General features: G+C 40.6%; 2 protein-coding genes and 1 non-coding gene across 3 annotated transcripts in view; 2 read left to right on the forward strand and 1 right to left on the reverse strand.

Moving 5' to 3' along the window:
• LOC118856634 (histone H3-like) overlaps nucleotides 1–23946 on the forward strand; it is a 191429-nt gene that overhangs the window by 83623 nt on the left and 83860 nt on the right. The window lies entirely within an intron of this gene.
• LOC118856397 lies at nucleotides 6877–19594 on the reverse strand. Its single transcript, XM_036766680.1, has 2 exons — nucleotides 19272–19594; nucleotides 6877–7319 (listed from the first exon to the last, which is right to left on the reverse strand). The coding sequence occupies exons 1-2, from the start codon at nucleotides 19579–19581 to the stop codon at nucleotides 6934–6936; spliced, it is 696 nt and encodes a 231-aa protein (XP_036622575.1). The 5' UTR covers nucleotides 19582–19594; the 3' UTR covers nucleotides 6877–6933.
• Nucleotides 20418–20489, forward strand: TRNAM-CAU. The gene has a single exon. It is a non-coding gene; the product is annotated as a tRNA-Met (tRNA).

Genomic DNA, 23946 nt, shown 5'->3' on the forward strand with positions numbered 1-23946 from the left:
AATACCAAGAAAACACAGGTGCTCCATCAGCCAGCACCACACCATCCATGCACAGAAACATTGGTTAATGGAAATGGAGAGGTTTTGAATACTGTGGAAAAGGTTATACCTTGGCAGTATGCTTTCCAGGGATTACACATTGTCAGAACTAGCTTAAGGTTTGGGAGGCTTTGAAGGAAAGTGTGGTAGAAAAGAGGTATTAAGCTGACTACCAAACCGAAGGTCTACAGAGCCATCCCGCAGCCCTCGTTGTTGTAAGCCTGTGAAACCTGAACAGTAATACCAGCACCATGCCAGGAAACTGAATTTCTTCCGTTTGAATTGTCTTAGGAAGATTCTGATCACCCGGCGGGATACGGTACTGGAAACCAGGGTACTTTCTCAAGTTAAACTGCCGAGCATTCAAACTTTACTGCAGAGACTGAAACTCCCTTGGGCTGGCCACGTGGTTCAAATGACAAACTTACATTTACCAGTAGGGATTCGTTTAGGAAAAAAAAAATTTGACGTGTCTGAAACGGGATTCGAACCCACACTACCGAGCAAGGAATAATCCTGGGTCTGGCGCCTAGACCACTCGGCCAACCTGACACCGCAGGCTCCGTTCGAACTAAACTGCTAAGCATTCAAACTCATCTGCAGACCGTTAACTAATGAGCGGCCGCGTAGTTCGAATGCCAAGCTTTCGCTTGCCTAAAAGACTATTTTGTGGAGAACTCGCACCACGCAAGCACTCACGTGGTGATCAGATTAAAGCAATATAAGGACACTCTTAAGGTCTCTTTAAAGAACTTTGGAATTGATTGCATGACATGGGAGATCCTGGCACAGGACAGCCCAGCATAGTGTGCCCTCATCACAGAAGGTGCTGTGTTCATTTGGATTATATGCATCATTATTTACCATTTTAGAAATTAAAATATCCTAGTATTATTGTGACAATAATTTTGTCACAGTCCCCCTAAAAGGATCTTAGAGATGTTCAGGGGTCTCCAGATCATATTTTGAGAACAACCACTTTAAAAGAACTCCATGTGTAGGTATTTAAATTAAGGCCACCTATTATAGTAATTGGAACAACAGGTTGAGCTCAGGAAATTTAAAAATGAGGAAAACCTGATCAGTCTCTCTGATTTGTTTCAGTTCTTTTTGGGAGCAAACGAATGTCTCTCCAAATAAATGATTTGGGAAGGGGAAAAGAAATCCACTCATAAGACTTACGTGTTCAAAGGTGATTTGTTAAGAGATATTCTTTACATGACTGGCTAGAGGCAGGAGTGGGAAGCTCTTAGCCTTCCAGAGCTCCCCATTAGGCCCCTGGCATAGCAGTTACCCAAATCAGAGTTAGCAGCAGCTGTAGCTGCTGATGGACCTGAGGGATCCTTAGTTTTCCTTCTTTGTGTAGGAAAAGTTTCTTCTCTGGTGTGTCATTTGTGCTAGTTCCAGTATGACAATTGGTAGACTCCAAAGTATTATCTGCTCCTCCTCTTCCAGAACTACGCTTTGGGACCTTTGATATTAATTGTGTTATATTATATTGATTAGTTGAGGGGGAATGAAAACAGAGGACTGGAATGTTTCCTGAAGACCTTATCTAAGATACCAGGTGATATAGGTCCATTTGGCCCAAATGCAAACCTAGCTATGAAGCTATTATTGAGAAAAACATCTCAGATGTTTTCAGGGAAGATAAGAAGAAGAAAGGGACAATTTATATCTGCAGGATACCAGCCTGTTGATATAGGCAGAACTCCCAGGGAGTTCAGTAATAGTGCCAGGATAATGACCTTGGACTATTCTCTCAGGGCTTTTTGAACTGCTCATGCCTGCACCCCATCTTTTTTTATGTGTGAAACAGAATTCTAGCATACAAAGAGCCTAGCAAGGGCATAAAGGCTTTACTTACTCATATAGCCATGTGCAGATGTGTGTATGCATGTCTCTGTTCTGTTGTTTTACGTTGTGCAGAGTGAAGAGGGATAGCACAAAATTCTAAGTGCCAAAACCATAAGGGAAAAAACAATGATATCCTTAGACACGTAATAAGAAATAGCCACAGAACTACAGAGAGACCAGATGGCAGAAAAAGCAGGGCAGTGATTGAAGTGTCATTGGCTTTGCCTCAATGCTTTTATTTTTCCCCCTTTTACAGATAAAGAAACAGGTTCAGAGAGGCTGTGACTTGCCTATGGTGACACAGCTTTGGAATGTTGCAATGGTATCTAAATCCAAGTTTCTGAGATTCATGTTTTAACTATCTATTTACTATACCACACACCTCTAGATTATGGCAATCATTATTTTAGAACAATAGCTAAAGCAGTGGGAGCTGATGCAATTACTAAGGAGCTTAGAGAGAGAGAAAAGGCCCAAGGAGAGAACCTTGGGGAATAATGATACTTCCTTAAGGGGTCAGAAAAGGACCAGCTAAAGAGATTGAGGAAGAGCAAGTAGTTAAGGGGAGAACCAGGAGACAGTTCTGGAAGCTAAGGTAGAAGAAAATACTAAGAAGGATGGGTATGGGTGATAGTATAGAATCCTTCACATAGGTAATGTTAAACCTCAAAGTTTGGTTGAAGGAAACAACAGGCTAGGTGATAGAAAAAATTCATATTACTTATACATTTATTTATTCATTCCCTTTAAATTTAGCGGATACATGCATGCATGGGGGCCAGACTAAGTCTGACTCCCTGAACAAAGAAATGAGTAAGCTTAAACACATTTTTTAGTCCCAATACAGCAGCCTGCATTACCCCCATGTATGTTAATTATGATACAAGACAAGGATTTTCCTTAATGAAATAGATTGTAAATACAACAAATTGGATAGTTGCCAAGGTGTCAATTGAAATTACAACCCAGGATCTCTGTGTTTAATTTGCCATTAACATTCCATAACATAGTATATGCCCATAAAATATTAAGATAAGGAAAAGTCACATAATTCAAGGTAGTGTCTGGGGTCAAGATTTTCACCCTTAATGGCCATGGACAGAGAAAGGAATGCTCTGAGTGTGTTGACATAAGAAGAGGCATCTCTGAGCTTACTCAGAGAACAGAGACTGTTAGGTTCAGGCTTTTCTTCTGGTTAATCAGTTCAGACTCTGAGTCTTATTGAAATTACAAAAATGATATAAAATGGTATAAAATGTTCCACATTTCTGCCTTTTGGTGAAAGCCAAAGTGAAAGTTTTGCCTGAAGATCAATTAAGGTATGGAAAAAACCTCTATCTTCCTCAGGGGTGAAGTTCTAAAAATCCTTACCTAGATGGTTTCAGGTTTTTTTTTTTCCTTCCTGTGGTTGGACATCCCCAGAGATGGGCAGTAATTGTAAACTACTTGTAAACAAGCAGAGGGAGCAAGTTCCAAGGCGGAATCAGGGTAGGAAGTATAATGGCTAAAGATACCAAAGACATAGGCAAACAGTCTTGGGAACGCAAGGGACTCAGAGAAAGAGCAGTTGTTTGTTCAGGTTCTGATCCGGACTCTTGGGAAAAAGCTGTCTGCGTCTGATGCTGTCCCCTTCAGGCTCTTTGAAACCGGAGGGCAAGGTCTCTCATGGGCTCAGATGTCCACTTGAAGGCAGGGGCAGTCCTCAGATGTGATAGAAGGATCAAGGAGTCCATATCCACAAGTTGGCAGCTATAGGAATAGTCAGACCTGACAGGAGCTCCCAGAACACATATGATTTGACAATTGAGAGGAAAACAGCACAACATAGGTCCCAGCCAGCCATGCAGGGCTAAGTTCAAACAGTGCAATAAATGGTTCGGTATCCCAGCCACACAGGGCTAAGTTTAAACAAATACAGTAAAGTTCTCCTCATAATTCACAAAACTACACAATTACATTGAGTCAGGTACAGACCAAATCACTTAGATGGCTCACAATAGATTGGTATTGAGAGGGGGAAATTTGCATGTCACATGTTTTACGTTTACCTGAAGAGGTGAAAGGTGGAGAGGTGCTCGACACCCCAAAATATTGACGCACCGGGTCCTGCCGAAAGAATTTGACTCAAGCCTTCTTAGCCAAAGAAAAAGACAAAGTTTATTAGGGACCAGCTACACTGGCCAGATCCTACAGCAGCCCCGCCATAGGCTAGACTCCTAAAGAATCTGAGCGCCTTGTGAAGGCAGGATGGGATTTAAATATATAAAAGATTGTGGGAAAGATTGAGGGGTTGTCTGGGGTGACTGGTGGGGGGCTTTTGGGATGGTCCTGAGGGGAAGTCTAAGGAAGATAAGGTGGAGCCAGAGTCCAGGATCCAAGAGAATGGGATCAAGGGCAGGAAGTTCCTGAAGGAATATCAAGATTGAGAAGTAATTGAAGGCATGCATGTCTAAAGTTACAATAGAAGGAGAGATTTGGGCCTAATAAGAATGCGAGGCTATAGCCTCAGGCTAAAACCGAATCAAGCAGGGAAGAGTCAAGGAGAATTCCTAAAGAAAAATGGGCTTTTTTTGGGGTTAGGAAGAAAAGGTCTCTGGGCCTGTACCCCATCATACCCATTAGATAACCAAGAAAACTGTAAGTTCATCAAAGAAAAGCCAAAATGGCTGAACAAAATGTGAAATATGAGTGGAATGGAACATTTTTTTTTTCCACAAAAGAGCATCTTTCAGAGAATCCTGGGTAATGATAGCTACCAATATGGCATTTTAAGGTTTGCAAAGCCCTTGTCATATGTTATTTCCTTTGATCCTTACAACAACCCTAGGAAGCAGGCATTATTATTATTCCTATTATTTAGATGAGAAAACTGAGGCAAAGAGAGGTTGGTTAATTATCAGAGTCACACATCTTATGTCTGAGGTAGCATTTGAACTCAGGACTTCCTGAATCCCCACCTAATACAAGTCTACTATATGCACTGCAGGACTTAGTGGCTGAATTTACACAGAATAAAGTAAGTAGAAACAAGAAAACAATTTGTACAAGGACAAAAAACTTTGTAAAGAAAAAGAGCCTTAAAAGAAATTAAGAATTCTTATCAGGGCAAAGACCACCAGTGTCTCCAGAGTAGCAATGTCTCAAGGTTCAAAAATAAAAATACATTTCGGGAAATCGCTAATGTGTGGATTTCTTTTGCTTAACTATTCTTATTTGCTATAAGAGGGAATTAGCAATAGTGATGCCAAAATTAAAAAAAAAAAAAGGAACATTGAAAATTTGTTTTAAACGCCCAGAAGGGAACAACAGGAAGTTTAGGAGGAAGCACAAATAAGGACCATTTTTGAAGAAACGTGGAATTACATATTTTTTTAAAAAGCAAGCTCTATGAAATAGGGGTTTAATTTCCTACAAGATCCTATTTTCCTGTTTTGCTTCATATATATGGAAATGCTATGTTTTTGTGTTTAATTTCAGGATAAAAAAATACAAATTTGGAAAAAGAAAAAATAGAATGTAAGCTCCATAAAAGCTATTTTCTCTGCTTTTGCATTTGTAGCCACTTAGCTCATAGTAAGAGTCTAACAAATATTTTCTTCCATTAAATCATTTTATTTATATGCATAACACCGTTGGCACTAAGGAAATAAATGTATAACGTGGTCCCCCATTCCGCCTTCCAATCTTACTATCTTATGTGAAAGACTGGCTTGTAAAGGCTCTTCATAACCTGTCCCCTTCCTATCTCAGGCTTGTAACACATTGATACCCTCCAGGAACTCCACGGTGCAACCATACTGGCCTCCATGCTATTCTTCGTACAAGACTGCATCTCCTTATCTTTGCAATTGCTGTCCCTGATACCTGGAATGCTCCCCTTGTTAAACTCTACTTCTGAAAATTTCCCGGGTTCCTTTTTTGTGCTCAATCCAAACACATCCTCTTCCCGAAAGTCTTTCCTGGCGTCTCCCGGCCTCTTCCCAACACCCAAGCTGCGAGAGCTTTTCCCACCAAGGCTGCTTTCCATCTATTTTATATTTATCTTGTATTTACTAACACGGGTAAGTGTTGCCTAGTCTATTAAGAATGTAAGCTCCTAAAGCGGGGGGATTGATTTTGCTTTTTCTCTGTATCCCACCAAGCGCAGAGAACAATGCTGGAGAGCATAGAAAGTGATTCATTGTTTGTAAATTAATTGAAAAACCTGCTTTCCATCGTTTTTCGGTTTGGGAGAGTCAATTCGCGGCACTTAAATCTTAAAATCTCGAAATATTCCATAATCCTTAAAACCGCACATATTGATACAGAATGGACCGTATCTCTTTCTACAGTGGGGGAAATTAAGGCATGTACTAAAGTCACCAAAATATAGTAGTTAGACCTTCCTGTCCTCATCAATACCCACTGTCCCCAGTGAAAGGATCTACAGCTAGTTCTCCCGGGGTTAGTTTTGTTTGTTTGTTTGTTTTTTAAAGGTCACACACTCCACTACCCTGGCTGCCTTCCAGTACTTCTTGGAAATGGGCTAAAGCTTTAGGATTGCTCTAAAAATCTCCAACCGGGCCGGATTAGAAACTCCTCTTCTGATTGGACAAATTTCCTCTTGTGACCGGGGGCAGACTCCGATTGGCTTACGCTTCCCCACACCACCCCCCACCCCCATTCTCGCGACATTTCGGGCATTCCCTCTGCCTAGGGTGCCTTCCGCAATAGAGAAACACGCAACGGGACTCCATTTTGCGAGCCTGCGAACGGGAAAGGAACTCGAACATACTTTCGTGCTGCCAAGCACAGTAGGACAGGCGGCGGAGTTATTTTACGAAAGAACCCAACCACTCACTTAAATTATGTGCAATCTTAAAAAGACCTTACTTTTTAATAACAGCACTAACCAAAGATAATCTAAATGACAAGTTCCATCATAGGACAAAGTCCAACGGATAAAAAACCAGGTTTACAGCTCCTTCTTTAGAAAATGGAGGGGGCCCTGAAAAGGGCCTTTGGTTTTCTTTGGCGGGCTTGCAAAGGGCTGCTGACTTAACCGCCGAAGCCGTAGAGGGTTCGGCCCTGGCGCTTGAGGGCGTAGACCACGTCCATGGCAGTGACCGTCTTTCTCTTGGCGTGCTCGGTGTAGGTGACGGCGTCCCGGATCACGTTCTCCAGGAACACCTTCAGCACGCCGCGGGTCTCCTCGTAGATGAGCCCCGAGATACGCTTGACGCCGCCGCGCCGAGCCAGGCGGCGGATGGCAGGCTTAGTGATGCCTTGGATGTTATCGCGGAGCACTTTTCTGTGCCGCTTGGCACCCCCTTTGCCCAGCCCCTTGCCTCCCTTGCCACGACCAGACATGGTAACTGTCTTAACACTAGCAAACGCTATTGCTCTCAGAGGGCTGCGCTCCCTTATATATCCACTGAGCCGACCTGTTTGGGAACTGAAAGAGCGCGGGCGGGGCCAGGGCTTTGGAGTTGTTTCCCGCCCACCATATTCAAGAATACGTCATTGAAAAAGACTTAAATAATAGATTCTCCTCTAATTGGGAAAAAAACACAAAGAAACCTTTTCTGATATTTGATTTCTGTTCAGAAAAGGGGGCTTTAGATCTTTCCAAGTAAAATTCGCTGGAAGATCCTGTAAATAAAGCAAGGTACAAGCAAGAGCTAAGTTTTCCGTACATACCCTGAGGAGTTCAAGGCAAAATCGAGAGATGCTAAAGGCTAGATTATTTGATTTAAACTTCGCACGCTAAATCGTAGAGTTAGATCTGGAAGGGATCCTACAGACCATTTAGGTTAGGTGTTCGTAACCTTTCTTGTGTCAGTGGTCCCTTTCCTTTTACGGGCTGGTGAAGAACTATGGATCCCTCCTCAGAACGTTTTTTTTCTTGCATTTTTATTTTATTTTAACATTTAACATTCATTTTATTTTAACATTTTATTTATTAACTTTTTTTAACATTTAACATCTCATATAACACAAGAATTGAGTTCCAAATTTTATCCCTCCTTCTCCTCCCCCCCCAACGATAAACAGATATAGATTATACATGTACAATCATGTAAAACATTTCTATATTGGTCATTTTGTACAGGAAGACTCGAATAAAAGAAAAAAGAAAGAAAGAAAGTGAAAATAGCATGTTTTGCTCTGTATTCAAACAATATCAGTTCTTTCTCTGGAGGCTTATAGTATTTATTCACCATTCGTCTTTTGGGATTGTCTGGGATCACTGTATTGTTGAGAATAGCCAAGTCAATCACAGTTCTTCATTGAACAATATTGCTGTAACTTTGTACAACGTTCTCTTGATTCTGTTCACTTCACTGTGCATCAGTTCATGTAAACCAGAACATTTTTAAATGCTTAAAATAAAATACATAGGATTCCAAAGGAAACTAATTATATTGAAATAGTTGCCAACATATTTTTTAAAGTTTATGGTTACGAGCTCCTGATCTGGTTAGACCCTCCCTCACCTTATTTTACAGATGAAAAAAATAAGAGCCAGGGAGGACTCAGATAAATGTCCTAAACTAGATTTGAACCTGTTTTTTGCCTTCCCTTTTACCAACCTGCTACCCTAACACTGATCCCATAGCCTCTAAGGTTTATTTAAGCGTGTCCTGTCAACCTCAACCTACTCGCACAAAATCATCATATTGTAGTGGGGGTGGGCTAAAAGAAAAAAAAATTTCCAATGCCTGCTAGCCTTTATTGAATTGTGAAATTTTAGGGCTGAAGAGAACAAGAAAAGCAAACTAACCCAACCATCTCATTTTAAGGCCAAAGGAACTGAGGCCCTTGGATTTGCTCCAGGCCATACCGCTGGTGAGTGGCATCAGGAACTAGAACCCAGGCTCTCAAAACCATCACTAAATTACCTCCTTATTACAAAATCCCTCCATAAAGTCATCCTCTATCAAGCATAAACAATAAAGACTCTTAACTTGCCCAGGGTTGGGGTGGTGAGCATGAAAAGCCTACCTCTGTTGCCTGATAACCAACATAAATGTGGAGAGATTCTATAATTTATGGAGTCCATAATATTTATAGGATGCTTTTTTAAAGGTTTGAAAGACATTTTCACAAATATAGTCTCATGTTATCCTCATAGTAGCCACGGGAGGTAGGTGCTATTATTCTCCCCCTTTTCCAGGTGAGAGAATTGAGGCACGCAGGTTGAAGGACTCATAAATATCTCAGGTCAGATTTAATTCAAGTTTCCCTGACTCTTGATCTACAGTTCTGTCCACTGCACCACCCTGATTAGAGAAGGTACAGCTCAAGGAAGATAAAACTTGGAGCAGTGAGAGAGGTGATACAGGTTATAACAGCAAGCTAGTTTCACCTCCTGTTTTATAGTTATTGTTATATTGACCTATTAGAGGAGGGTCAATGTTAATAGCTAGTACTTCTTTTGGTAGTAATTTAAGGTTTGCAGAATGCTTTAAATGTTATTTCTTTTGATTAAACTTGTGATTAAAGCATCGTTATCACCCCCATTTTACAGATGAGGAAACTGAAGCTCAGAGAGCTTACTTGCCAATGGTCACACAGCTAATAATTTCAGAATTGAGAATCAAGTCAGATTCTCCAAATCACTAAGTGACTCCATTATATATCACCCTCTATGAGCAAAGCCAAGGAAGTACAACACATCTGTCTTTGGAAATATAACTCATAAATTGGCTGGAGTATATACTAGTTGGTAGGAAGTAATATAAGATGCCCAAAAGGGTATAATATCATGGACCTAGATGGGACTTGGGAAGCCATCTTTTCCAATTACAGCATTTTATAGATGAGGAAACTGAGATCCCACAAGCAGTAACCATCAGAGGCAAGATTTAAACCTGGGTCTATCTGATTCCAAAGTTGGAGGTGGGAAATGGGATGAGAGAAAACCTTCCCACTATTACTATGCAACAGATTGCAAAAGGCTTGAAAACTCTATGTTATTGGCTTGTTAAGGCAAGGCTATTGTCAATGGACACTAGCGGGAAGTTGAATATTTTTGAGAAAAGATGTGACATGACTAGATTCATGTGTAAGAAGTATCCTGTCCACCCGGGGGGTGGAGCCAAGATGGCGGCTGGAAAGCAGGGATGAGCGTGAGCTCCCCACCAAGTCCCTCCAAAAACCTATAAAAAATGGCTCTGAACCAATTCTAGAATTGCAGAACCCACAAAATAGCAGAGGGAAGCAGGGCTCCAGCCCAGGACAGCCTGGATAGTTGCTGGGTGAGCCCAGCGTGGGTGGCGAGAACCAACCAGACCAGGAGCCGGGTGGAGCATGCCCTAGCGCCCTGAATCTGTGAGCTGTGGCAGTTGCTAGACTTCTCAACCCACAAACACCAAAGACAACAGAGAAGGTCAGTGGGAAAAGCTGCTGGGGACAGAGTGAAAGAAGGAGTTTGTGGTTCAGACACCGCCCCGGGGGCCATGAAGGTGGGGCAGCTACAGAACTACAACTGCAGTTGCTTCTGTCCCCAGGCCCACCTGGTGGGAGGAATTAAGTGGCGGATCAGAGCAGGAGTGAAGAGTCTGCTGAAGATCTAAGTCCAGTCCGGGTTGGGGGTTCTTCGGGAAAGAGGAGTGCTGGTGAGGCAGAGCTGGCGCTTCCCCCCAAACGTGGAACATAGTACTCTTTACTCTACAAGCAGTCATACCCCGACGAAAAACTCAAGGATCAAGTAAGTTGTCTGGGAACATGGCCAGGCAGCAAAAATGCACCCAGATTCAGTCTCAGACTTTGGAATCGTTCTTTGGTGACAAAGAAGACCAAAACATCCAGCCAGAAGAAGTCAACAATGTCAAAGAGCCTACACCAAAAGCCTCCAAGAAAAACATGAACTGGTCTCAGGCCATGGAAGAGCTCAAAAAGGATTTGGAAAAGCAAGTTAGAGAAGTAGAGGAAAAATTGGGAAGAGAAATGAGAAGGATGTGAGAAAACCATGAAAAACAAGTCAACGACTTGCTAAAGGAGACCCCAAAAATACTGAAAAATATACTGAAGAAAACAACACCTTAAAAAACAGACTAACTCAAATGGCAAAAGAGCTCCAAAAAGCCAATGAGGAGAAGAATGCCTTGAAAGGCAGAATTAGCCAAATGGAAAAGGAGGTCCAAAAGACCACTGAAGAAAATACTACCTTAAAAATTAGATTGGAGCAAGTGGAAGCTAGTGACTTGAAAAGAAATCAAGATACTATAAAACAGAACCAAAGGAATGAAAAAATGGAAGACAATGTCAAATATCTCATTGGAAAAACCACTGACCTGGAAAATAGATCCAGGAGAGATAATTTAGAAATTATTGGACTACCTGAAAGCCATGATCAAAAAAAGAGTCTAGATATCATCTTTCAAGAAATTATCAAGGAGAACTGCCCTGATATTCTAGAGCCACAGAGCAAAATAGAAATTGAAAGAATCCACAGATGGCCTCCTCAAATAGATCCCAAAAAGAAATCTCCTAGGAATATTGTCGCCAAATTCCAGAGCTCCCAGATCAAGGAGAAAATATTGCAAGCAGCCAGAAAGAAACAATTTGAGTATTGTGGAAACATAATCAGAATAATCCAAGATCTAGCAGCTTCTACATTAAGAGATCGAAGGGCTTGGAATATGATATTCCAGAGATCAATGGAGCTAGGATTAAAACCAAGAATCACCTACCCAGCAAAACTGAGTATCATGCTCCCAAGGCAAAATATGGATTTTCAGTAAAATAGAGGACTTTCAAGCTTTCTCAGTGAAAAGAGCAGAGCTGAATAGAAAATTTGACTTTCAAACACAAGAATCAAGAGAAGCATGAAAAGGTAAACAAGAGAAATCATAAGGGACTTACTGAAGTTGAACTGTTTTGTTTACATTCCTACGTGGAAAGATGATGTGTATGATTCATGAGACCTCAGTACTAGGGTAGCTGAAGGGAATATGCATGTATGTATATATATGTGTATATACATATATATGTGTGCGTGTGTATATACATATATATATGTTTATGTATATATATGTATATGTGAGTGTATATGTATGTATGTATATATGTATGTGTGTATATATATATATATATAAATAGAGAGAGAGAGAGAGAGAGAGAGAGCGGGCACAGGGTGAGTTGAAGATGAAGGGAAGATATCTAAAAGAAATAAAATCAAATTAAGGGATGAGAGAGGAATATATTGAGAGAGGGAGATAGGGAGAGATAGAATGGGGTAAATTATCTCACATAAAAGTGGCAAGAATAAGTAGTTCTGTAGGAAGAGAAGAGAAGGCAGGTGAGGTGGAATGAGTGAATCTTGCTCTCATCAGATTTGACCTGAGGAGGGAATACTCAATTGGGTATCTTACCCCACAGGAAAGAAGGAGGAAGAAGATAAAAAAGGGGCGGATGATAGAAGGGAGGGCACATAGGGGGAGGAGGTAGTCAAAAACAAACACTTTCGAAAAGGAACAGGGTCAAGGGAGAAAATTCAATAAAGGGGGATAGGTTAGGAAGGAGCAAAATATAGTGAGTCTTTCACAACATGAGTATTGTGGAAGGGTTATACATAATGATACACATGCGGCCTATGTTGAATTGCTTGACTTCTTAGGGAAGGTGGGTGAGAAGGGAGGAGGGGGGAGAGTTTGGAACTCAAAGTTTTAAAAACAGATATTCAAAAACAACAACAAAAAAAAGTTTTCACATGCAACTATAAAATAAGATACACAGGCAATGGGGCATAGAAATTTATCTTGCCCTACAAGAAAGGAAGGGAAAAGGGGATGAGAGGGGAGTGGGGTGACAGAATGGAGGGCTGACTGGGGAACAGGGCAACCAGAATATACGCCATCTTGGAGTGGGGGGGAAGGTAGAAATGGGGAGAAAATTTGTAATTCAAACTCTTGTGAAAATCAATGCTGAAAACTAAATATATTAAATTAAAAAAAAAAAAAGAAATATCCTGTCAGTGGTATGACAGATGATTTGCAGAGGGCAGGTAACATAGAGAATGACAGTAGGAAGACTTGTTGGTAGGTTTAATACAGCAGAAGGAATACCACCTGAGCGGTGTCCTGCCTGTCCTGGTAGTTTGCCACCTTGGGCAGGGCTAAGATGCCATCTGGCAGACCTGGCGCTTTGGGTAGCCCTTTCCCCCAAACTTCCTGCCAATTATCCCTTCTCTTTCCCTCTCTTGGCCGTATGCTGACCAATCATATCCCAACTTGACCTCTGCAGGAAGTGACATTCCATTGCATTCTTCAGATCAGCTCCCTAAATTTTGCACAGTCCCTCCAATTCTCCCTTACATGGACATGGATGAGCAGGGAGTTATCACATATAACCTCCCTGGTAAGATGGTAGGCCACCAAGCCTTACTATCTTACCTGCCACTATGCTGTCTAATTCCCCATGCATTGCCATGAGACTTGCCAATATACCCTAAGGACCCCCAGACCTCCAACTGAAGCCTCCTATATTTGTTGAATATGAGCTCTTTGAGAGGAGTGTGCTAGTGCAATATTCTGTTTATATCGCCTGGACTTAGCATAGTACTGAGGCATAGTGAACACTTAGTATATGTTTTCCGTTTATCTAAAGCAATTAGGTCATCTACACTAATCTCTTCCCTTTGTAGAGACAGAGATGGCTTCTACAAACGGCTTGTTCAAAGGGCAACCCTTTAAATAGTTCAGCTGGGGTGCCAGTGAAGTCCTGTCCTGAGGACTCCCACTGGGCTTATAGGATCAGCAATTTAGACCTGGAGGTCACATGGTTCAACCGCTTCATTTTTACAGTTGGAGAACCTGTGGCCCAAAGAAGGGTAGCCCAACCAAGAGCACACAGTGGCAGTGGTGGGATTTGGACATGGCTACTCCTCCACCAAATCCACCTTGCTTTTCACTTCACTGTGGCTGAAGCAAAGCTATTAGATAGCATAAGATTTGCAGGTGTGTTATGGCTAGAACTTAGTAACTGATTCGATGATACCAGAGAGAAGGAGGTTGTGAAAATGGAAGACCTGGTGAATGGTGAAACAAGAGATATTTATAATGAAGCCAGAAGGAGGAAAAGTTTAGGGAGAGCTATTGAAATATCCTCTTAATTGCTCTCTTTACTATCAATCTCTCTCCTCTCTAACCAATTTTCCACTGAGCAACCCAGATAGTGTCCCAAAGTACAGACAAGCCTGCTTATATCCTTGAGCTCTTTGGTGCTTTTCTGCTGTCTTTTGAGGGAAATAGCATCTCCTCATCTGGACAGCTGAAAGTTTTCCACAGTGTGATTCCAATCTACCTTTCTAGACATTAAACAACATTTCCCTTCACATTCTCTGTATTTCCAACAATCTGGCCTACTTGCTGAACTCCACATTCTCTCTAGAACCTCATGACTCTTGACCAGTTTGTGCTGAGTTCAGAATCTTTAGCTTCCTTCAGGGTCCACCACCTCCTGTGCCTCTCCTCATTCCCTTACTGTTGTCTCCCTCCTCAAATTATCTTGCATTTGTTTTGCTGTGTAAATGTTACATCCCCAAGTAGAATGTAAGCGCCTAAAGGACAATCACTATCGTTCATTTTGTTGGTCTACTTAGCACATTGTCTTGTACACAAAAAATGTTTCATAAAAGAATGAGCAAAGAAAGAGGTAAAGATAAAGTCACTTTAGGACACACTGAAAGCCATGGAGAGCAGTTCACAGTGATGACATTTAGAGATACTGGAATTTTGTTGATAATCACTACCAAGACTATGGAAAATTGTGATATTATTATTATTATTAATAGGCAGGGACTATATAATTCTTTTTTTAATCTTCCATACTGCCTAGCACCCTCTGTAGGCCTCAGAAACACATTTTCACTTAACAATAAACAGGATATATAGCACTTTAAGGTTTACAAAGTGCTTTTGTCACAAAAACTATTTAAGGTAGTAGTTCAAGTCTTATTTTCCTCTTTTTACAACTAAAAAGAAACTGAGACTTAGGATGGCTCAGTAAATCATTCAGGGAAACAGCTAGTTGATAGCAAAGGTGGAATGTAAATGCCAACTTTCCATTATACTATGCTGCCTATGAATAAATATATAAACAAACAAACAAACAAATAAATAAATAAACGAGTAAATAAATGAATAAGTGAATGAATGAATGAAAGAATGAATGAATGAATGAATAAGCAGACGAACAAGTAAATAAATGTTGTGTTTGTCCTTTGTTTTCGAAGAGGACCATGACATCAGGGAAATGGTGACATGACTTGTAGGTGACTTGGATTTGAGTGAGGGAGGGCTGTGCAAGGTCACCAGCCTCACTTTCTCCTCCAGGGCCATCAGGGTCCAGTGACCTGATATTCAACAGGATGACTGGAGATGACCCAGGATGCAATGGGAGACCCTTGCCCTTTTAGGCTCAGGCCTTTTCATGTACTCACTTAGAGTGAGGTAAGGCCCATTCAGTGGTAAGGCCTCTTCAAGAAGTGAGCCAAGGGATGGCCCCTTTAATTAGAAAAAAAAAGGGAAAAAGTCAAAGTGGGAGGGGAAGACCCTCAGGGTTGCTGTTCCAAAGACAAACAGTTGCCATTGACATTCCCTCTATAGCTAAATAAACAAAGGTCTGATTTCATGTCAAGGAGACCTGTTCTGTTTAAGTCTTCCTTTGGGAAATCCAGGTGACTAGCTGACCAGCTGAGACTAACCTAAATTCAAGTTGGCTTCTCTTTAATAAAACAATATTGCAAAAGCATTATTTTACATTCTTTTTAAGTTTTTAAGACAGAGTTTTCCCACTATAGGGCATGTGACTCTGTTAAGGAAGGATGTAAAGTAACAGTAAAAATTATTGGATATTTTCAAACATAACATAAATATATGTATTTCAACATATTTTCAAATATATTTTTTTTTTTACAATGAACACAAAGTCAAATTCCAAGTCAACAGAAGTGAAATTAACACAGTGAATCTGCTCCAAGTGATAGTGAATGTAGGGTGGCATTTAACATGGTCTACTTAAATGAGGTCAAATTTGAGGACTGCACTCTGTATGTTGGGGACAGAATTTGGGAGATGGTTGGATGAAAATAATGGCCACTGATTTAAGGGTCCTGTATGTGTACACATCTTTCTCGATGGCTGGCAAGGCTTCTGAGAAGGGGAAGGATTAAAATCATAGGTGAAGGTAGTCAACCACAGAGATAGACAAGTAACTTTGTTTAGAGGTTTGCAGGGGCAGGAAAGGTGATTATATTAGCCTGCTCACTATCCCCATCATTTAGCAGGACTGTTTTCTAAATCAGATGGTTTTAGTGTGGGGGTATAGGGAGGTGGGTATGGGTGGTGATAAATCATCAGCCACATCAGAGAAATAAAAGAGTCCATGCACAGAATTTATGCTTCTAGAGGCAAATTTATTGAAGGCTGTCTGGGGTCACAAACAATAGGGCCATGGATGGTAAGACCAATGTTGTTGTTGGTTCAATGTCACTCTCAAAACTTCACTCCAACTCACCTCACAATCTGTTGTCAAGTCTTCTGATTTCTACCTTTACAATCTCTCGTCACAGGACATGCCCCCATCACTTCTCTTCTGGCTTATTGTATCAGCCTGGTAGCTGATTGCTGTGCCTAATCTCTCCTCATTCCGGTCCATTCTCCACACAGCTGCCAATGATCTTAAAAGGAATCTCTGACCATGTCACCTTCTTAATCTGTAAAGTGCAGTGACTTCCTTTTACCTTTGGGATCACATAGAAAATTCTCTGGTTTCTAAAGAACTGCACTCTAGCCGCTACCTATCTTTCCAGTCTTCTTACAGTTTATTACCTTCCATGGACTCTTGAAGCAATGACACTGGCTTGGCTTCCTTGCCATTTCTCCTAGAGGACACTCCATCTCCTGACTCATTTTTTCACTGGTTGTACTCCATACCTGGGATGGTCTCCTCTCTCATTTCTGCCTCTGGGACTTCATGGATTTCTTAAACACTCAGCTCAAATCCTGCCTCCTGCCTTTCCCATCCTCCCTGAAGAACAGGAGTTCCTCGAGAGCAGAGAGTTTTTTGTTCACTTTTTTTGCATATAGTAGGAACTCAATAAGTGCTTGTTGACTGAATGGCTTAGTGTTGATAATCGTTTAATATCAATTTAGTAACTTCAATAAAGGCCAGAGCCTGAACTAATCAACCAGAGGAAAAGTTTGGGCCTAACAACTTCTTTGTTCTCTGAGTAAACTCAAAGAATACCTCTCAAAGAATACAAGGCCAGATGGGGCTGACTTAAGAGCATTCTTTCCTCTGTCTATGGCCACTAAGGATGAGACCCTTAACCTGAAACACTATCTTGAATAATTGGACTTTTCCTTATCTTAGTATTTTATGGACATATACTCTGTTACGGTATGTTAATGGTAAAGAAAACACAGATGTCCTGGATTGTAATTTCAATTGACACTTTGTCAACTCTCTTATCTTATTGTATTTACAACCTATTCGATTAAGAAAAGTTATTTTCTTGTATAATGGTTAAACATACATGGAGATCATAAATTTGTGTAACACAGACATGCTGAGTTGTGACTGTTATGTTGAGAAGGTATTTAAACATTCTCATTCTTTTGTTCAGTCAGATTTCGACTGGCTCCCTACATGTATGTGTGCTACTAGCTTTAAGGGAATAAACAGTACGAATTTACATATCACCTAGCTTGTTTGCCTCCTTTAACCAAACTTTCTGGTTGTCGGTGTTTACTTAAATGTATTCTTATCTGACCTTTAGAGTTCCCAGGGCCTAGGCCAGCTGGTGACCCCAGCCCCATGAAGGATAACATGTGCATTCAGTTCATTGGATGACATCACAGTGGCTTCTAAGTTGTCCATGTATCTGTAGAAAGAATCCTAGTTTCCAAGTACTGATGACTTTTCCTTGCTTCAGAGGGATTCTAGGACAGTGTCTGGTGGGGTATTATCTGTTATCTCCATCCCCAAAACTACTTTTTAGGATCTTTGAGCATTATAATTGGTTGAGGAGAGAAAGAAGAGAAAATGTAAAGGGAGAGAGTGTGACTCACTCCACGACTGACATTGAAACATTATTATGCACTTCAGAGAGATAGGAAACATTTAGACATTTCTTATCCTTAAAGATCCAGAGCTGAAGGTAATAAATAGCAACAACGAAAGGCGCACAGATGTCCTCAAGTTTGTTCGCTGTTTGAAACTCTTTCCTCTTTCAAGCCAGCCTCTAAACGTTAAAACATATTCTCCATATGGGTGCAAGTAACAGATTAAGCTTCACTCATGGCTTTCATTTAACTTCACATATTAGGGCATGTTGAATCAGCAAGGCAGATCATAAGGCAAGTACAGAAGGATCAAAAAGACTATCAGAACAGGTAGCAAACCATGGGGCATGACTAGTGGGAGAGACCCTGACCGCAGGAGTAGCGGCAGAATCCTGACAATCTTGACAGATCATCAGTCCGCCTTGAGAGGTCTCCACAGATTACTTAAGGCAGATGGCACTAAACATTGTTTTGCCTTTTTTTTTTTTAAGTACTGGGCTATAAGTTCAGAGGGGGAACTATGCCTGGCCTCCCAATGTACTGAGAGGTTAAATTAAGCAGGGATTAAATTAGCTATAAGGTTTCATCCCATTTATGTAATGGAGACTTCAGGCTCCAGGGATAACTATATTCCTCAAGACCCCGTTCTATTAATCCGAGGACCTCTTGATAACATTCACAACCACAAAAATTTAGAAATGGAAGTGATTCAACATTATCTAGTCCAATTACTACTGAGACACAGCCTGTCTATCTATAAAGAAAACCTACAAAGAACTACACATTTGGAGTTGGGGAAATTCAGGTTAGTGCAAGTAGGCTTTCCCTCCTCGGGTAAACAGCAGCTTGCAAAAATTAAGTTTACCTCTTCCTGGATGTCGCCTGCACCGGTCTGATGTTAAAAAGCCTACGGGACAGGAATTGTTTATAATACATACTACTCGGACCCCGCATAGAATTTAGTCGAAATTGATTGGCTCACCAATTTTCCCGCCAGGGAACTTATCCGGGTACTTTTGTTTCCAGTCTACCCCCGTCCAACTGCCCTTTGGTGAGACCGCTGGAATATTTCAGTAAGAACAGACAAGCTTTTCTTTCCTTCGTATGGAAGTTAAGTATTTGCAAAGACAACGGATGGGAAAGCAGTCTTGAAATACGAAATTTTAAAATAAAGTCTTGACCTTATGTGTAGCTCATTTAAGCTAAACCCTAGGAAGCGTTAATCCTTGTTAACAAGGCTAGTTACTGCCCTCTTAAATGAAAAGTTTGAGGGGCCCTGAAAAGGGCCTTTATTTTTTGGGGGTTAGTGAGAGAGCTGTTCTTAGCCACCGAAACCGTAGAGGGTTCGGCCCTGGCGCTTGAGGGCGTAGACCACGTCCATGGCAGTGACCGTCTTTCTCTTGGCGTGCTCGGTGTAGGTGACGGCGTCCCGGATCACGTTCTCCAGGAACACCTTCAGCACGCCGCGGGTCTCCTCGTAGATGAGCCCCGAGATACGCTTGACCCCGCCGCGCCGAGCAAGGCGGCGGATGGCAGGCTTGGTGATGCCTTGGATGTTATCACGGAGCACCTTCCTGTGCCGCTTGGCACCCCCTTTGCCCAGCCCCTTGCCTCCCTTGCCACGACCAGACATGATCACAGATTACCACCAGCAAACGCTGTTGCTCTCAGAGGGCTGCACTCCCTTATATATCCACTGAGCCGACCTGTTTGGGAACTGAAAGAGCGCGGGCGGGAACAAGAATTTTTGAGTTCTTTTTCCGGGTCCTTTCTGACTCTCATACAGAGGTTGTGCAAAAGCTGTTTCAGAACGCGAAAACGCTTCTTAATTTGTCTCAACTAGGTCGCCCATGCCATCATTGAGAACTTCTCGTTCCCTTTTTTTCTTTTGGATTTAGGCAAAGAATTTTTCAGAGCTTGTTTTCAGGAAAAGTTCTGTGCTCTTCCCTATTTTGCTTGTGGAGTTTAGGGCAAGAAGCCCCAAAGCCCGATGGCTTTTTCTTAAGGTTGCAGCTGACAAATAGACCCTAGAAATGAAATTAAAATGCTTCCAGTGTTTACATCGCCCAGCGCTCAACGTATGCACGGGGAGGAAAGGAGCGTTATCAGGTGCTGTATATTTAAATTATTATTAATCTTTCCATTAACTGGAGAAGTGTGGGAACGCTCACTGGTAGAATTCACACAGGCTTACACACACGCAACACTATTTCACTTTTAGCATTTGTACAGAAATAGTAAGATTGTTGGACTCAGTCACAATTTAGAACGAGCAAGCTAGTTCTTTGGTTGTCTTCTCGCAAGTGCGGTAGGATGATTCGGGATTGGGGGATAGAGCGGAAAGATTTCCTCTGCGTTTGAGAAGAAAAGTCTCCGAAAAAAAAGACGAATAAAGGAGGAATGACCGCCATATGTACGGCAATAAGACAGCCAATTGGAGCAATAAAAAAAAAAAGGTTTTTCGTTGTCAGCAGAGTGGCGCAGCGGAAGCGTGCTGGGCCCATAACCCAGAGGTCGATGGATCGAAACCATCCTCTGCTAGGCGAGGAAAACTTTAGTCGTCTTTGAGTCGAAAGCTATTCAACTTTACATTTTTTAAAAAACACAAATATTATTTAGCTTCATAGTGGAAAGAAAAAAGCGAAAAGGTAAGCGATTCAAAGGAAGCGTAATAGATTAACCAAGGGAAAAAGGGTGGACTCTCTGACATCGTAGCACTTCCTCCAGAGATGTATCATCAAAAAACCATGCTACCCACTTCCAGACAGAGACGTGGTGGATTCAGAGTGCAAACTGAGGCTTTCGTTTGTTCCCTTGATGTATTTTTTTTTCCAGTGCCAGAATTTGTTTTGTGTGACTGTACATCTTTTTTACAGGTTTTGCTTTTCTTGCTTTCTCAGTGGGTTGAGGTTGGGGGATGGGAAGGGAAGTGGAAGAGAATTCGGACCTTGAAGTAAAATAAAACCGAATTTAAAAAAGAAATATATCATAAACCTTTATCACTTAAATGTTGCACTTTAAAACTTTAATTATCATCACTGTTAACTAATGTGTCCACTAAGGATGACCATAATTCTTATTTTGTCGTTCAGGTGAATAAGTCTGTGATGATCAATGAAATAGAAAAAAGATGAGGTGAAGAAAAGTTGAGAGTTTAAAGTTCCAGAAAAAATGGGGTGACCCTAGAGAAAGCAAGAAATCTTCTTAGGCTAGATTAAAGATTAATATACCTTTATCTTGCTCCAGTGGTAATAGGCCACTAATGGGCCTCTTAGCTTAAACTGGGAGTAACTGTATGTAACAAAGAGTAGAGGGCTTTGGGAACTTAATTCTATTTCTGTATTTTTTTTTAGCTAATTTATTTTTGGTTTACAACATTCAGTTCCACAAGCTTTTGAGTTTAAAATTCCCCCCCCCTTTCCTCCTCCCCAAGAGAGTGTGCAATCTGATATAGGCTGTACATATACATTCATATTAAACATTTTCACATTAGTGGTGTTGTAAAGAAGAATTATAACCAATGGAATGAACTATGAAAAAGAAGAAACAAAACACGACACAACAAAAAAGAGAGGGAGCAAAGGATGTGCTTTGATTTGCATTCAGACTCCATAATTCTTTCTCTGGATGTGGATAGCATTTTCATCTTAATTAATTAATTAATTCCATCTTAATTAATTGATTGATTGATTTTCAGTTTTCAACATTCATTTCCATGTTTTAAATTTTCTCCCCCTCCCTCCCTTTCCTCCCTAAGACAGCTTGCAATTCAATATGGGCTCTATACATACATTCCTATTAAACAAATTTTCATATTAGTCATATTGCATAAAAGAATTATAATCAATGGGAGAACCCAAGAGAAACAAAACAAAACAAAAGAGGGAAGAGTCTGCTTCACTCTGCATTCCAATTCCACAGTTCTTTCTCTGGATGTGGATGGCATTTTCCATCATGAGTCCTTTGGAAAAGTTTTAAGTCCTTGAATTGCTGAAAATTGTCTTCAAACAGTGTGGCTGTTACTGTGTTCAATGTTCTCCTGGTTCTGCTCACTTCAGTCAGCATCAGTTCATATAAGTCTTTCCAGGTTCTCCTGAAGTCCACCTGCTCATCATTTCTTATAGCACAATAGTATTCCATTACATTCATATATCACAGCTCATTCAGCCATTCCTCAATTGATGGGCATCCCCCCAGTTTCCAGTTCTTGGCCACCACAAAAAGAGCTGCTATAAATATTTTTGTACATGTGGGACCTTTTCCCATTTTTATGATTTCTTTGGGATACAGCCCTATTACAGTACTATTAAAGCCTAATACAGTACTATTGCTGGGTATGATCATTTTTACAGCCCTTTGGGCATAGTTACAAATTGCTCTCTAGAATGGTTGGATCAGCTCACAGCTCCGCCAACAATGAATTAGTATTCCAACTTTCCCACATCTTCTCCAGCATTTATCACTTTCCTGTTTTGTCATGTTAGCCAATCTGGTAGGTGTGATGTGGTACTTCAAAGTTGTTTCTAAATGATAGTGATTTTGAGCATTTTTTCATGTGACTATAGATATTTTTAATTTCTTCCTCTAAAAACTGCCTGTTCATATCCTTTGACCATTTATCAATTGGGAAATGACTCGTATTCTTATAAATTTAACTCAGTTCTCTATAGATGTTAGAGATGAGGCCTTTATTAGAGACACTGGTTGTAAAAATTCTTTCCCAGTTTTCTGCTTCCCTCATAATCTTGGTTGCATTGACTTTGTACAAAAACTTTTCAATATAATGTAATCAAAATTATCCATTTTGCATTTCATAATGTTCTCTATCTCTTGTTTGGTCAGAAATTCTTCATTCTCCATAAATCTGACAGGTAAACTATTCCTTGATCTCCCTGTTTGCTTATAGTGTTAGCCTTCATATATAAATCATTTACCCATTTTGACTTTATTTTGGTATATGATGTCAGATGTTGATCTATGACCAGTTTCTGCCATACTGTTTTCCAGTTTTCCCAGCAATTTTTGTCACATAGTGAGTTCTTATCCCAGAAGCTGAAGTCTTTGGGTTTATCAAACAGATTATTATAGTCATTGACTACTGTGTCTTGTGTACCTAACCTATTCCACTGATCCATCATTCTATTTCTTAGCCAGTACCAAGTAGTTCTGATGATTGCTGCTTTATAATATAATTTAAGATCTGGTATGGCTAGGCTTGTTTCTGTATTTTTGTAGAAATCACAAAATTTCTCAAGATAATGTTGAGATGGGGAGAGTGGAGGAGGGAGGTAGATACCTTAAACAGCAGGTCCTATTTTCATGTATACATACATTCATTCATTCATCAGCTTGTTTACTCATAAATTAGTATATACATAATATAGACATACATACACACACTTATATTAGGAACCAAAGAAGATGCAAAAAGGAAGTAAGAGCCATCTGGACCCTCATGAAACTTTCAATCTAGTGGGCCTTGAGTTCTGGGTATTTAGAATCCATCCACTTTTCGATTCTGGGCTGAGAAAGGACCCAAGACCTCAGGGACAGGGGGAGGAGGGGAGGAGGAGTTTCAATGGAAAGATATGTAAAGGTACAAATAGTTTTATTCCAAAGTACTTTGTAAAGTCAGGTCTGCTTGACTGAGGAAGACCATCCTCTTTCATTGAACTGGTAAAAAAAAAAAAAAAAAAACCTTTAAGAAACCAGTTGTTAGGTTATAGTTTGTCATCATCCTACTATACAAGACCCAAAAATCACATGTATTTTTTTAAAAAAGGTACTAACTGTTCACACACATATATGTAGATACACACACGTACATACACTCTCAGAAGAGGCCCTTCGTAGTTGGCCGAATTTAAATACTTCATGCCTTTCGAATTCATACACATCTCTAATACAGTTCTTATTAAAACTTTATTCTAATCTAATGCAGCTTTCAGCTACTCATTCATTCGTGGTTTTAGTTAAATAAATATGTTTTAGGTGTCTA

Source organism: Trichosurus vulpecula, chromosome 7, assembly GCF_011100635.1.
Source record: "Trichosurus vulpecula isolate mTriVul1 chromosome 7, mTriVul1.pri, whole genome shotgun sequence".
In the NCBI taxonomy this organism is placed as follows: Eukaryota; Metazoa; Chordata; class Mammalia; order Diprotodontia; family Phalangeridae; genus Trichosurus; species Trichosurus vulpecula.